Here is a 16,419-nt window from a genome sequence, read left to right as displayed (position 1 = left end):
ATCCCACAGTGCTTCATTGTGACCGCTCTGGACAGCACTCTCAACTCAGATGCACTGACCAGGTAGACAGGAAAAGCCCGGCGAACTTTTGAATTTCATTTCCTGTTTGCCCAGGGAGGAGAGCACAGGTGACCACGCAGAGCTCATCAGCACAGGTAACCATGATGGAGTCCCAGGATCGCAAAAGAGCTCCAGCATGGACCAAACGGGAGGTACGGGATCTGCTCGCCATATGGGGAGACGAATCAGTGCTAGCTGAACTCCGTAACAGTAAACGAAATGGCAAAATATTAGAAAAGGTCTCAAAAGCCATGAAGGACAGATGCCATAACAGGGATGCACAGCAGTGCCGCATGAAAATTAAGGAGCTAAGGCAAGCCTACCACAAAGCCAGAGAGGCAAACGGAAGCTCCGGGGCAGAGCTGCAAACATGCCGCTTCTACGCGGAGCTGCATGCAATCCTAGGGGGTGCAGCCACCACTACCCCAACCGTGTGCTATGACTCCGTCAATGGAGAAACACGCAACAGGGAAGCGGGTTCGGGGTATGAGGAAGATGAGGATGAAGATAATGTAGATAGCTCACAGCAGCAAGGAAGCGGAGAAACCGGTTTCCCCAACAGCCAGGATATGTTTATCACCCTGGACCTGGAACCAGTAACCCCCGAACTCATCCAAGGTGTGCTCCCAGACCCTGAGGGCACACAGGGGACCTCTGGTGAGTGTACCTTTGTAAATATTACACATGGTTTAAAAGCAAGCATGTTTAATTTGCCCTGGCAATCGCGGCCAGTACAGCTACTGGAAAAGTCTGTTAACGTGTATGGGAATGGAGCGGAAATCCTCCAGGGACATCTCCAGAAAGTTCTCCTTGATGTACTCCCAAAGCCTTTGCAAAAGGTTTCTGGGGAGGGCTGCCTTATCCCGTCCGCCATGGTAGGACACTTTACCATGCCAGGCCAGTAGCACATAGTCTGGAATCATTGCATAACAAAGCATGGCAGCGTATGNAAGCTCTCCTTTATGTACTCCCAAAGCCTTTGCAAAAGGTTTCTGGGGAGGGCTGCCTTATCCCGTCCGCCATGGTAGGACACTTTACCACGCCAGGCCAGTAGCACATAGTCTGGAATCATTGCATAACAAAGCATGGCAGCGTATGGTCCCGGTGTTTGCTGGCATGCAGACAACATCCACTCTCTTTGTTATCCTCAGGAGAGTGATATCATTCACGGTCACCTGGTTGAAATGGGGTGATTTTATTAAGGGGACATTCAGAGGTGCCTGTTCCTGCTCGGCTGAACAGAAATGTTCCCCACTGTTAGCCACGCGGTAGGGGGGAGGGGTGAAGTGATCATCCCAGAGAATTGTGTGTGTGTGGAAGGGGTAGTTGGGTTTGTGCTGCATGTTAATCCAGAAACCGCAGCCCCTCCTTTTACATTGCAAACCCATTTTAAATGGCCAACCCAAGGGGTGTTTGGTATGGGAAATGAGGGCGCTACTGTTTGAAACCATTCCCACATGTTAAGAAGGTTAAAAAAGCCAGAAGACTGTGGCTTACCATGGCTGCCTGCAAGCCGAAATCTGTTGCCTGGCACTGCGTGACTGATCTCTCATACCAAACCAGCAGGCCCTCAATATAAGAGGAAAAATGCGACCTTGTAATAAAAGCACATGTGCTGTGTAATGTGAACAGCAAAATTTAACGTGAAAGAGTGTACCCATTGTTCTCTAAAATGTGTCTTTTTTAACCACCTCTCCCTTCTCCTCCACCAGCTGCAAATGTTTCTCCTTCACAGAGGCTAGCGAAGATTAGAAGGAGAAAATGGCGGACTCGGGATGATATGTTCTCGGAGCTCCAGATGTCCTCCCTCGCTGACAGAGCACAGCAGAATGCGTGGAGGTAGTCAATGTCAGACTACAGAAAAGCACAATATGAACGAGAGGAGAGGTGGCGGGCTGAATCGCGGGATGAACAGAGCAAGTGGCGGGCTGAAGATGATAGGTGGCGTCAGCTTGCAGACAGAAGGCAAGAGTCGATGCTCCGGCTGCTGGAGCATCAAACTGATATGCTCCAGTGTATGGTTGAGCTGCAGGAAAGGCAGCAGGAGCAGAGACCACCGCTACAGCCCCTGTGTAACCAACAGCCCTCCTCCCCAAGTTCCATAGCCTCCTCACCCAGTCGCCCAAGAACACGGTGGGGGGGCCTCCGGCCACCCAGTCATTCCACCCCAGATGATTGCCCGAGCATCAGAAGGCTGGCCTTCAATAAGAGTTAAAGTTTTAAACTGCAGTGTGTCCTTTTCCTTCCCTCCTCCCCCACCCATCCCGGGCTACCTTGGCAATTATCCCCCTAGTTGTGTGATGAATTAATAAAGAATGCATGAATGTGAAATAACAATGACTTTATTGCCTCTGCAAGCGATGCTCGAAGGGGGGAGGGGAGAGTGGGGTGGTTGGTTTACAGGGAAGTAGAGTGAACCGGGTGGGGGGGGGCGCGGAGGGTTCATCAAGGAGAAACAAACAGAAGTTTCACACCGTAGCCTGGCCAGTCACAAAACTCGTTTTCAAAGCTTCTCTGATGCGCACCACGCCCTGCTGTGCTCTTCTAACCACCCTGGTGTCTGGCTGCACGTAATCAGCGGCCAGGCGATTTGCCTCAACCTCCCACCCCGCCATAAATGTCTCCCCCTTACTCTCACAGATATTGTGGAGCGCACAGCAAGTAGCAATAACAAGGGGGATATTCTTTTCGCTGAGGTCTGAGCGAGTCAGTAAGCTGCGCCAGCGTGCTTTTAAACGTCCAAATGCACTTTCCACCACCATTCGGCACTTGCTCAGCCTGTAGTTGAACAGGTCCTGACTACTGTCCAGGCTGCCTGTGTATGGCTTCATGAGCCATGGCATTAAGGGGTAGGCTGGGTCCCCAAGGATCACGATAGGCATTTCAACATCCCCAACGGTTATTTTCTGGTCCGGGAAGAAAGTTCCTTCCTCCAGCTTTCGAAACAGACCAGAGTGCCTGAAGACATGAGCATCATGTACCTTTCCGGCCATCCCACGTTGATGTTGGTGAAACGTCCCTTATGATCCACCAGGGCTTGCAGCAGCATTGAAAAGTACCCCTTGCGGTTTATGTACTCGGTGGCTTGGTGCTCCGGTGACAAGATAGGGATATGGGTTCCGTCTATCGCCCCACCACAGTTTGGGAATCCCATTGCAGCAAAGCCATCCACTATGGCCTGCACGTTTCCCAGAGTCACTACCCTTGATATCACCAGGTCTTTGATTGCCCTGGCAACTTGGATCACAGCAGCCCACACAGTAGATTTGCCCACTCCAAATTGATTCCCGACTGACCGGTAGCTGTCTGGCGTTGCAAGCTTCCACAGGGCTATCGCCACTCGCTTCTCAACTGTGAGGGCTGCTCTCATCCTGGTATTCTGGCGCTTCAGGGCAGGGGAAAGCAAGTCACAAAGTTCCATGAAAGTGCCCTTACACATGCGAAAGTTTCGCAGCCACTGGGAATCATCCCACACCTGCAACACGATGCAGTCCCACCAGTCTGTGCTTGTTTCCCGTGCCCAGAATCGGCATTCCACGGCACGAACCTGTCCCACTAACACCATGATTTGCACATTGCTGGGGCCTGTACTTTGTGAGACGTCTATGTCCATGTCAATTTCCTCATCACTCTCGTCGCTACAGTGCAATCGCCTCATTGGCTGGTCCTGGTTTTGCTTTGGCATGTCCTGGCTCTGCATATACTCCAGAACAATGCGCGTGGTGTTCATAGTGCTCATAATTGCCGCGGTGATCTGAGCGGGCTCCATGATCCCAGTGCTATGGCGTCTGGTCTGAAAAAAGGCGCAAAACTATTGTCTGACGGAGGGAGGGGCGAGTGACGACATGGTGTACAGGTACAGGGAATTAAAATCAACAAAGGTGGCTGTGCATCAGGGAGAAACACAAACAACTGTCACACAGAATGGCCCCCCCCAAAGATTGAACTCAAAACCCTGGGTTTAGCAGTCCGTTGATTTCACGGAGGGAGGGGGAAGCAAATGAATACAGAACAAATCTATTTTTTTACATCTTAAGCTGGCAGCCGATGGTGCAGCATGAGTGATAGCCCTCGGCATCTTCTGGGTGCTTGGCAGAAAATACTGGGCGCTTGGCAGAAAATAGTGTACTACGACTGATAGCCGTCATAATCATTGGAAAGGCAGCAGAATATGACTGGGGGACATATGGAGTTTCAGCCATCATCTGATTGAACCAGTTGTAATACATCATCTACTGCCAAAAGGCAAGGGGCTGCTGCTGTGTAGCAAAGCAGCCTCACGTCTGCCAGCACCCAGATCGCCGATGACGGCTACCAGTCATACTGCACCGTCTACTGCCAAAAGGCAATTAGCTGCTGCTGTGTAGCAATGCAGTACCATGTCTGCCGGCACCCAGAGGACATATGGTGACGGTGAGCTGAGCTGAGCAGAGCGGGCTCCATGCTTGGCGTGGTATGTTGTCTGCATAGGTAACCCAGGTAAAAAGGCGTGAATCGATTGTCTGTCATTGCTCTGACGGAGGGGGAGGGGCCTGACGACAGGTACCCAGAACCCCCCGTGACACTGTTTTGCATCATTCAGGCATTGGGCTCTCAACCCAGAATTCCAATGGGCGGCGGAGACTGCAGGAACTGTGGAATAGCTACCCATAGTGCAACGCTCCGGAAGTCGACGCTAGCCTCGGTACTGTGGACGCGGTCCGCCGACTTAATGCACTTAGAGCATTTTCTGTGGGGACACACACAATCGGCTGTATACAACCGATTTCTATAAAACCGGCTTCTATAAATGCGACCTAATTTCGTAGTGTAGACATACCCTCAGGGGTGCCCTGGGAGGCATCCTGTCCATGTTCTCAGTTTCGGACGGGATGCATCTGGTCGCCCCACGCTCCAGAGGGCGATCAAAGGGAGTGCCATGAGGGAGTTTTTAATAGACACTGGAGCACCCATGAGCTTAACCACATGAGGGCAGGGGAGGCCCTCAGAAAGAACTGTAACAATTGTAGGGGCAACGGGAGGGGAGACACAGTTAACCCTGAGATGGGGACAGATCAAAGGAATCTGGGGGGAAGGGGAGATTACGTGAGGTTGTAATGATATGCTTAATCTATTGGGGGCAGAAGATTTACACAAACCGGGACTTGTACTGGGTTTAGCCAATTGGGTGTGTTTACTGGGGCAGATGCAGGACTGACAGGGCTATACCATTCCTATGGGGATAGCCACTCTGACCATTAAAGCGACACATGCCCTCCCACCACCCATGGCAGGATGGGAACACATTCCTGTATGGGCTAAGGATAACCTGGATTGTGGTAGGGGCAGCATGCTGGAGGGAGGGGACCCTCCCCCACAGAAACAGTATCCTATTCCTCGGGAGGCATTGGCAGAGGTGGGGGTAATTATTGGGGAATTGGAACAGAGGGGATTGATAAGAGCGGTTGCATCCCCTTGTAATGTTGCTGTGTGGCCAGTAAGAAAGCCAAACAGTACCTGGCATCTCACTGTGGATTACAGGTCACTAAATGCTCTGGCCAATTCACCAGCCTCAGTAGTGGCAGAGTACCCTGAAACGCTAGCCCGTATTGGACCCCAATTCTGAATTGTCACTGTTTTGGACATAGCTAATGGGTTTTGGTCTCTGCCACTAGCTACCTCGTGCCAGTATAAAACTGCATTCACATGGGAGGACAGATAATTCTGCTGAACAGTCCTACCCCAGGGATATCAATTTTTCACAGATACATGAGACAGGCTCACCTCTGCTCCACCCATTCCCCGAGCCCTGTGGCAGCTCCCCACCCCACCCCCCTCCGCTCTGAGTCATCTCCCCCGTGGCAGCTCCCCACCCCGTCCTCCTCCGCCCTGAGTCATCTCCCCCGTGGGAGCTCCCCGCCCCTGCCCGGGGAGCCGTGCAGCAGCTCCCTGCCCAAACTCACCTCTGCTCCGCCTCCTCCCCGAGCACGCCATCGCTGCTCCACTTCTCCCGCCTCCCAGGCTTGCAGCGCCAATCAGCTGTTTGGCACTGCAAACCTGGGAGGGAGAGAAGCAGAGTGGGGTGGCATGCTCAGGGGAGGAGGTGGAGCAGAGGTGAGCTGGGGCGGGGAGTTCCCCTGCGTGCCACTCCCGCCCCTTACTTGCTGCAGGCGGCCTTCCCCACGCCCCTCTGCCCCAGCTCCTAAATACTGGCAGTGACCAGGGCGGCCAAAGATCCGGCCGCCGCGGTCGCCAACAAAGAAAATGCTGCTCCCCAAATCCTAGCGCCCTAGGCGACTGCCTAGGCTGATCTGGCTGATGCAGAGGCCAAACAGGATGCAACAGAGGCACCCCCATGGCCCTGGAAGCCAGAAGAGAGTGTGCCTGTAGCAGTGATAACAAGAAATGGGGTGGATGCAGATCGGGGAGGGCGAATTCGAGAGTTGCAAAAATCTGACCCAGGACAGGAAGGCATCATGAAACTTGGGGACAGGCATGTTTCAAAGGTGGAACTAATGGAAGGGATTTGGTGTGTCTTAACAGCTGAGGGACCAGTAATGCTGTGCCCTCAGGGAAGCCGGACAGCTTTCTTTAGCTGGGTGCATGGGAGCTTGGCTGGGGGATACCCAGGGTTTGAGGAGGCACTGGGAACTTTAAAAAGGTTGTGCTGGTGGCCAGGAATAGCAGCTGATTTAAAATCACATCTGGAATGTTGTTTCAATTGTGCAAGGCACAACCCACCTCACAAGGTGCTAAGGGGAGAATTAATGAGACAAGCCCCAAAGGGACCTTGGGAAAGAATACAAATCGACTACACAGGACCCCTACCACCAGATCACAGAAAAAAATGATTCATGTTGGTGGTAGTGGATGCTTTCAGCGGGTGGGTGGAAGCTTTCCCCACAAAGTATCAAAGTGCCGGAGTAACTGCTGAAATACTGGTAAATGAGATATTCACTCACTGGGGGGTCCCAAAGGTGATTGAATCAGACCAAGGAGTTGCTTTCCGGTCAGATCTGTTAGAAGAGCTATCAGCCCTTGCTGGAATCACACAATTGTTCCATATTGCTTATCACCCACAGGCTGCGGGGCAGATGGGACTCATGAACTGCTCCATTAAAAGTGAGCTAAGAAAGGGAGTGGAAATCGGAGGAAAAAACTGGTCACAGTTACTGCCCTTTGTCTTAATGAGAATAAGGGCCCGAGAATCAAAGGGCACAGGATTTTCTCCATATGAGGCTCTCATGGGAAGGCCCATGAAATGGTGGGAAAATCTACTTACCCCAGTACCTGACATGGCTTAACACAAGAATGGATTTTAACTCTAATTGACCATGTAAAACAGGTACAGCAGGTGGTGGCTGTGACAGTACCTCCCATAAGGCTTTATGGAAACATGCTTAATTGTTTTATGCTACTGTAACCCCTTTGGGGTTTAGAGAGCATGGCCCCTTTAAATCTTTTTCCTGGGGGGAGGGGGAGAGTGAGAAAAAAGGAGGGAAACTCCAGGGGGTGACTCTGAAGCTGAGAGGGGGAGAGAGGCCCTGGCAAAGTGAAGTAGCAGAGAACCTGCCTGAAGCCTGGGAAGGGCAGGGCGGCCAATCGGGGACACCCCAGGACAGGAGCCAGGAGGAGCACTGTGCCAGGGAGGCAGGGCCGGCTTTAAGCCGATTCGGCCAATTCCCCGGAATGGGGCCCCGCACCTAAGAGGGCCCCGCAATGTCCGGGGCTGCCGGCGGAGCGGGAAAAAAAAAAAAAAAGCCGCATCCTGCTTCTCCCCACACCCTCCAGCGCTTGCGCCGCCATACAGCTGATCAGCGCAAGCCTGGGAGGGAGGGGTGAGGAGGAGGAATGTGGAGTGCTTGGGGAAGAGGCGGGGCCAGAGCGGGGCTTTGGGGAGGGATCCAATGGGGCAGAGAGGGGGTGGGGCTGGGGGCGGGCCCAGGGCAGGGATTTGGGGAGGAGTCCAATGGGGAAGGGAGGGGCGGGGCTGAGGGCGGGGCCAGGGTGGGGATTTGGGGAGGGATCCAATGGGGCAGGGAGGGGGCGGAGTCGGGCGGGGCCGGGGCAGAGTTGGGGCGGGGGGCGCGAGACAATACGTGTCCCGGCGTGGGGCCCCGCATCTCCTAAAGCCAGCCCTGCAGGGAGGAATCGCTCGAGAAGGACAGGCTGGAGCTGGACCCAGTATTACGGCTGCCCAGAGCTGCATGGGGCTGTGAGTACTGGGGCTTGGGACTCTGTGGTCGCTCTGTGTGGCTTTGCAGAGAGTGGCAGAAGAGGGCACCGGAGGGGTTTGTTGGGGGAAACTTCACTGGCGCCGAAGGATTTGGTCCAACCTAGCGGAATCAATGCGCTTGGTGGGGATGCCCTCCTTCCGCACTACCTGCGGGAGCAAATCCTCTAGTCTCCTGATGAAATCCGACAATTGTTCTTGGGGCTGCTGATAGGTATGGTGGAAATGATAATACAGGTCTTCACTGCTATAAGTAGCACCGTAGACACTCTCTAGAGCGGTTAAATAGTCTTGCACTGTGGCAGCTGGTTGGGAGTCTTTCAGGGCTCGGATAATTCGCATGGCAGGTCCCCTCAGACTCTCAAGCACACGTTTCTGCTTCTCAGCATCAGAGCATTCCCACTGTTGGACAAGTGGCACCGTAAAATCCCTCCAGGTCTCGTAATCCTCCTCCCCTGAGGGTACAGGTGACATCCCCGAGAATGAACGTAACCGCTTGTATGGAGCACTTTCATATACTGGCCTCAATGCATCTTTGAGAGTGTTTCCCGGCTCTTTGGCCCATCCCACCAGGCTGGGTGCTGCAGGTGTTGGAGCCCCTCCTAATGCCAAAATTAATTCTTCTCTTGTCCGCTTCTCATCCACCATCAGAGCCTGCAATTTCTGCGCTAAAGAAGCCACCTCAAGTGACACAGGCACACTAGGAGGGGACTGCTCTGCCCCCAGAATTGTCCAGGGAATACCTTCTACATGAACCTCTTTGGGCACTTTATCAAGATCTGTTTCCTTGCAGTGAGTACATAGTGCTACCATGCCCTTCACTTTGCGGTTGTAAATACGGGTGTGGACCTTTACCCTCCCCAGTATTTCAGCTTCATCTAGGCTCTCCTCAATTTCATTTGGTTCCATCTCTTCTGGGAACACCGCCACCAGCACAGCTTTGGTTACTGGGATTCATGCCCCTCGGCACAGGTCTTCTAATAATCCTCTCTCAATTTTTTTTTTTTTTAAACTGAGATGAAAGTCACTCAGGAGTTTCTTTGCTCTGTGAAGAAGAGCCCAGGGTGCACGACATAGGGGTGTGTGTGTGTGTGTGTGTGTGTGTGTGTGTGTGTGTACTGCAAAGTCCCCGTACGGGCCACCAAGTGTAACTTTAGCGCCCAAGTGGCCAAGATGGAGTCTGCTCTGCAGGCAGTTCTGGCCAAGAGAAGGCATGCGCAGGAATGCAGCAGGAGAAATCCCTTCCACCCCAGGGGCACCTGTTCCAACCCCCCCCCCCTCCAGAGTGAACACACACATGCACAGGAAAAGTACAATGGGTATAAGAAAGGGAAATATTTATTTACAGAGGGATGAGAGGAGAACAACAACAAGGGGAAATATATGGGGAGCAGTAGAACAGGGCTGCATCCAAGCCAAGGCCCCACAGGCCCAGTGGTAGCACAGTCTGGAAGGGCAGACACTGAGCAATGTGTCTGCACACAGAGTTCAGGAGTCCTGAGCAAAGTTCCAGTCCAGTGGTGAGTCTTGGGTGCTCCTGGTCGTCTTCAGCGCCAGTGAACTTTCCCCCAACAAACCCCTCCGGTGCCCTCTTCTGCCGCTCTCTGCAAAGCCACACAGAGCGACCCCCTCCCCACTTAACTAGCTACAGCCTCCCTCCTTGTTCCCAATGCAGAGTCACAAGCCCCAGTACTCACAGCCCCATGCAGCTCTGGGCAGCCGTAATACTGGGTCCAGCTCCGGCCTGTCCTTCTCAGGTGATTCCTCCCTGGAGCAGTGCTCCTCCTGGCTCCTGTCCTGGGGTGTCCCCGATCGGCCCTGTCCTTCCCAGGTTTCAGGCAGGTTCTCTGCTGCTTCCTTGGCCAGGGCCTGCTTGCTGCCCCTCTCTCCCTCCGAGCTCCAGCCGCACTCCCTGGAGTTTCCCTCCTTTTTTCTCACTCTCCTCCTCCCCCCAGGAAAAAGATTTAAAGGGGCCATGCTCTCTAAACCCGCAAGGGGTTACATCAGTGTTATAAAGGGAGAACAATTTATGAGTTTACCCTTTATAAGCTTTATACAGGGTAAAACTGATTTATTTGGGAGTTGGGCATCTGAGTGTTAAAGACAGGAACACTTCTGTTAGGTGCTTTCAGGTAAACCTGCAGCTTTGGGGCAAGTAATTCAGACCCTGGGTCTGTGTTGGAGCAGACGGGAGTGTCTGGCTCAGCAAGACAGGGTGCTGGAGTCCTGAGCTGGCAGGGAAAGCAGGGGTAGAAGTAGTCTGGGCACATAAGGTGGCAGCTCCCAGGGGGTTTCTGTGACCCAACCCGTCACAGTGGCCTGGCGAGATGAGCAAGGAGCAGCAAGTGTCAAAGCATGGCATGACCTGCCCGTGGAGCGTGATCTACCCACGGTGGGAGATCTAGTGATGTACCAGATTCCAGGTCAACACCATCCATTTCCAGCTCCTAAATCGAAGGGCCCCATCTTGTCCTTGACCAATTAGGGCCCAGTCTGCTATTATTGGGTACAGAGAATGGAGGAGGGGAGTGGGTTCACTGCACACAAATAAAAAGGTACAAGCACGGGATTGGGAAAGGGGACATGTACATTTTGTTATGTGTGTATTACAGGTTAATTCAAAAAGGAGAAAAGGATGGAACAATTACTAGTGCTAATCATAATTGTCACATTTACAAATTCTATTCAGATCCCATGATGTAAAGTGTCATAAGGAGAAAACACATGAACGGTTACACGTGCAACCTATGGTAATAAAGCCAATAAAAACTATGAGAATCTCCCCATAGAAAGATGTACCAACAGGAATTTGGCAGTGTCGGTATAAAGTGGCCACAGCCTGGAGCAGAGAATATTCCCCGACGAGCAAATATATGGGAGCCATTGTGGGAGTAGGTGCAGCCAGCACTTTTTAATGTATCCTTTCACTCTATTACATGGTTGGATGCTCCAAGGAATGGAGGATGGACCAAATTCATCCTAACTGTAGTATGTACATAAAAGGATTGAAACAACAATTCAATTGGTGGGTGAGGGGACACACCTGGAATTGTGGTCAGAAAAGGAGATTGTGGGCAGCAGGGAACATGGACTCTGGGGGACAAGTGGGTAACCAAACAATTAGTAAGCCAAAATGTGCGATTTCAACAACAAACTAATAAATTAATGGCACAGGAACTATTGGCAGTTGCCACAGGGTGAAGCACAGCAGAAAAGGTAAACTTGCAGTTAACTTATTGGGCAGGGAACCTGGTAACATGGGTGAGGGATGGCTTCAGAAGATTAACATGGGGAGAAATATGTGTAGATATTCAAAATGCTCAGTTAATACTGCAGTGGTCAGGACTCTTGGTGTTGCTGTGGATTATCACAGCAGCTGGTGTACTGTTAACTGTATTTGTGTTACATTGTATATGGAAACGATCAAGGGGGGCACAACCCCCTAGAGAACAGCCACTAATTATAACCTATAAGTAATGTAGTAAGCCCTCCCACCCAGTGTACTAGATAACCCGGACCCAACCTTCTCGGGTCCACTCTAACGGGAAGTCAGGAGCACTCATTGGAATAGGTGTGGTATGCCTGTACGAGAGAAGGTGCAGGGCACGGAACTACACAAGGGGCAGTGGGACAGATGGAATATTGACACCTTCCACCTTGATGCCTGGGCCTATCAAAAAGTGTGTCGCCATATGTCCTATGCTTTTCCAGGGATACCTGGGCAGGAGGATCCCAAAAGAAAAAGAAAAAAAAGGGGGTGGAGTGTTAGGATATAGATATTCAGGCCCAGGTGTAAAGACCTAGACTTTAAGAACTTAGGTGTATTTTTATCACTTAGCTAGTTCTAGAGGTACAAAACAAAGACAATCACAGTCTGCCTGTGTCTGGCCCTTCTCTGACTAGATAGTCCGAGGCCTGGTTCTTACGCTAAGGCCTTTGGCTAAGCAGCAGAGGCAGCCATAAGCTGAGAAGTGAACGGTCCCATCCTCACATTTCAAACTAGTCGCGTTGAAATAAGGGGCTATTGGGCTGTTAGGAACACAGTCCTGTCCTGATATTCCTATCTCCCCCAGAGAAAGATGGTCAAAGAAAACTTAGTTTGATAGCATCCTGTCCGGCAAGAAATCACTTCTCAATAGTTGTGGTTATGAAACCCTCATTTCTGTATGTTTTATCTTTATGGCCCCCGCTTTTCTATTGTCAGTCTGTCTGGTTCTCTAATTGTTTCTGTCTGCTGTATAAGTAATTTTGCTAGGTGTAAGTTAATTAGGGTAGTGGGATATAATTGGTTAGAGAATTATGTTACACTATATTAGAATTGGTTAGATAGATTTCAGTAAAATGATTGGTTAAGGTATAGCTAAGAATATTACTATATAAATTAGAGGTAAACAGGAAGTAAGTTGGGATTTGAAAATAAGGAAAAAGGAACTTGGATTTAAGCTGCTGGAAGTTCACCCCAATACATTGAATTGTTTGCACCTTCGGACTTCAGGTATTGTTGCTCTCTGTTCATGCGAGAAGGACCAGGGAAGTAGGGAGGGTGAAGGAATAAGCCCTCTAACAAGCAGTGTGGACTGACGCACATTGATTTTCATCATCTGAGTCAGATGCCACTAACAGAATGTTGATTTTCTTTTTTGGTGATTCGGGTTCTGTAGTTTCCGCATCAGAGTGTTGCTCTTTTAAGACTTCTGAAAGCATGCTCCACCTCTCGCCCCTCTCAGATTTTGGAAGGCACTTCAGATTTTTAAATCTTGGGTCGAGTGCTGTAGCTATCTTTAGAAATCTCAAATTGGTACCTTCTTTGTATTTTGTCAGATCTGCAGTGAAAGTGTTCTTAAATCAAACAACATGTGCTGGATCATAATCCGAGACTGCAATAACATGAAGTATATGGTAGAATGCGGGTAAAACCACAAAGCAGGAGACATACAACTCTCCTCCAAGGAGTTCAGCCACAAATTCAATTCATGCATTATTTTTTTAACAAGCGTCATCAGCATGGAAGCATGTCCTCTGGAATAGTGGTTGAAGCATGAAAGGGTATACGAATGTTTAGTGGTTGGTTCAAGGACTTCCTGGGACAAAGCAGGCGCATGCAGAAACAGGAATCTTTCTCCCAGTTGTGAAGCGGGTACCACTTGAAAACTGAACCCACCGTTTCCCTTGGGTTTTGTCTGATCATCAGTTGGAATAATTTCCCCAGGAAATTATCTAATCTATGTTGCTATCGGTACTCAGTGCTACATTCTCAGATAAAAAGCAACAGAGAGTCCTGTGGCACCTTTAAGACTAACAGATATATTGGAGCATAAGCTTTCGTGGGTGAATACCCACTTCGTCAGACGTATTCACCCACGAAAACTTATGCTCCAATACATCTGTTAGTCTTAAAGGTGCCACAAGACTCTCTGTTGCTTTTTACAGATCCAGACTAACATGGCTACCCCTCTGATACTTGATTCTCAGATAGATTGTTCAGTGGGAAATGCATCATTTCAAAATGGATCCATTGCAGTGGAAAATAGTGACTCATCTCATTGAAAAGGGACAAGGGGAAGGTTTATGATCCCAGGATGTGGTATAAACCCCTTTCCAATCTGCTTTCACAAATGACTGAACAAAAACTGAAAGAACCTCCGTGTTTCAATGAGACCTAGGACCCACTCATCATATTCATTACTAGACAGGCTAAGAGAAGAGTAATTAAATCTCATGCTTCAGGGCATCAGCTGATCATCACAAGAGTCAGGAAGGGATGAACTCCAGGTGCAGGATTGCCCTGTTGGTCAGGTGAATTGTGGGTTTGCTGTATGTTTGTTTTGTCTTCCTCTGAATTATCAGATAGTGGCCAGTGCAGGAGGGAGGACTCATGGACCAGTAGGCAGATCTGATATGGCAATGGATCAGAATGGACAATACTCTGAGTCAGTATGGCAAATCTGGCGCAGAACTCTCTTAATATAGGGGGAACGAGGCAGTGAAGCTCTTCTTGTTCTTGTTAAATCATAGCTGCATGGCACCTGCTTCAGGCTCTGGCATGAGGCCTTTCCTGTCCTGGATTCAACCTGGACCTCACTTTCAGCAAGAGGGCCTTCAACTCTGGGAAACTGCTGCTTTCAATTAATAGCTTGATTTTTCAATCTGTTTAGAAGCTCATACGTGGCATATGGCACTGAGAGAACACGTCAAAATGTGCTTTTAATTTGGATGTCATTGAAATTAGGATTCAGTTGGGGCCATACTGTCTGATCGTTAAATTCAAAGAAATGAATTAGAGACACATTCACAGAGGATTAGCTCATCTGTAAGACACACACCAGGAGTGAAACCAGAGCAAGTGTGTTTTCAATAACAAATGTGCATTTAACATTTGGAGCTGGATTTACAGCTTTTCAGAAGATGTGCAATGATCACACTGCAGTGGGGGTTAGAGAAGGGCCAGGTCTCATAATGGAGTGGCCAGGAAACGTGAAAAATGTTGAGGTTTAGAAATTCCCTTTCATTCCGCTGAGCAATGATAACGAGATCATTAGAAATTTTTCACCAAAAAACACAAGCGAGGGAGCAACTTGCCCTGTTATAGCCAGTAGCCTGATGGTTGGGGCACTCTCTGAGAGGCAGGGGACTGCCTAATTCACAGCAGTGACTTGAATCTGGGTTTCCCACATGCCAGGTGAGTGCCTGAACCACCCAACCATGGAGTCAATCTCTCCTCTAGGAGCTGTTCCATTTGGTATAAATAATTAAACATTCCCTGGGCCAGGAAATATGTGTGTGACTCTATAGCCCCTGGGCTGGAAGAGACCCACTGTCAACCTGCTGCTTTAAATCAGGCATAGCAGGGACCTGAGCCTGGGTCTCCCCATCCCTCAGTGATTGCCCCAGCTACTGAACTCCTGACTATTTGAGGGTAAGTTAGTCTCGCTCACCAGAAATTCCGCCTTGGACGTGACACACCTTCCACACAAAGGTTTTGTTGAACCTGATACGTTTCCATGCAAAGGTTCAATTATAACAAATCGTCATTTTCCAACGAAAAACATTTCATTGAAAAATTCCTGAGCAGCTCTTCCTGCACGTCATTGCTTCCTGGCGAGATCGAGGGGACCAAACACGGCCCTTCTGCGCCAGCATATTCTGCACAGGGCTGAGATCTGCCAGTGTAACAGAGCAAAGACAGGAAGTAAATCACCAGCTGAAACTTGAGGGCTTGAATTATAAAGATACTGAGTACCACCCACCTCTAACCTCTCCAGCCAGCGCCTTTTACGTCTGTCTGTTTGTCTGTCCCAGGTTTCAGCTTGCAGCATCACCGTAGCAGATGCGTGCCTCCAACATAAGATGAGTTGTAACAGAGAAGTCTCTAGTGGATTACATGGACTCTCTTGCACGTCTCCCTTTTCAGAGTCAAAGCTCTGCTTGGGGGAGGGGTTTTGTTTTTGATTTTTTTTTTACATTATTTTATTAATTTCCTCCCCTCTTCTTGGACAGATCTCCTAGACAGAAAATGCTTTGTCCCCAGCTGTCACATGCTTCATCTTGGGCTCTGAGATCTGCATTGTACCAGAGGAGCACAACTGTCTCTGTGGGGTGTAGATCAAAGGTCTGCTTTTGATGTATGTGGGGTTTGATCCATGAATTTCCTCCAAAATTAGGACCTGTTATAAAGGGAAGGGTAACAACCTTTATGTCTGCAGTAACATAAAATCCCTCTTGGCCAGAGGTACAGAGAGAGGTACAGAATCATTTTATCTGTAAGGGGTTAATCAGTTCAATTAACCTAGTTGGCACCTCACCAGAAGGACCAATGGGAAAAGAAGATACTTTCAAATCTGGGGCAGGGGGGAGGTTTTGTTTGTGCTCTCTTTGTTGTTCCCTCTGGATAGAGAGAGAGAGACCAAACAGTAACCCATCTCTTGAAAAGATACCTTGAAATGATACATCTAAAATTACAGAAATTGTAAGTAAAGGCAAGGAAATGTGTTAGATTATCTTTTGTTTTAGAATTTTCCCTATGCTAAGAGGGAGGTTTATTCCTGTTTTTGTAACTTTGAAGTTGAGCCTAGAGGGAAATCCTCTGCGTTTTAAATCTTTTTATCACCCTGTAAAATTACCATTCATCCTGATTTTACGAGGTGCTT

At 49.7% G+C, this 16,419-nt stretch overlaps 1 protein-coding gene across 1 annotated transcript; it reads right to left on the bottom strand.

The window, feature by feature from the left end:
* Positions 1-8,347: 8,347 nt before the first annotated feature.
* LOC117868086 (paraneoplastic antigen Ma1 homolog) lies at positions 8,348-9,181 on the bottom strand. The gene has a single exon (XM_034753682.1). The coding sequence runs from the start codon at positions 9,179-9,181 to the stop codon at positions 8,348-8,350; it is 834 nt and encodes a 277-aa protein (XP_034609573.1).
* Positions 9,182-16,419: the final 7,238 nt, after the last annotated feature.

This window comes from Trachemys scripta, chromosome 19, assembly GCF_013100865.1.
Source record: "Trachemys scripta elegans isolate TJP31775 chromosome 19, CAS_Tse_1.0, whole genome shotgun sequence".
Lineage (NCBI taxonomy): Eukaryota > Metazoa > Chordata > Testudines > Emydidae > Trachemys > Trachemys scripta.
This window is presented reverse-complemented; position numbering and strand designations above follow the sequence as displayed.

Bases quoted from the DNA above. Each gene is read 5' to 3' on its own strand.
- LOC117868086 (XM_034753682.1), bottom strand. From the start codon at position 9,181: ATGGAACCAAATGAAATTGAGGAGAGCCTAGATGAAGCTGAAATACTG.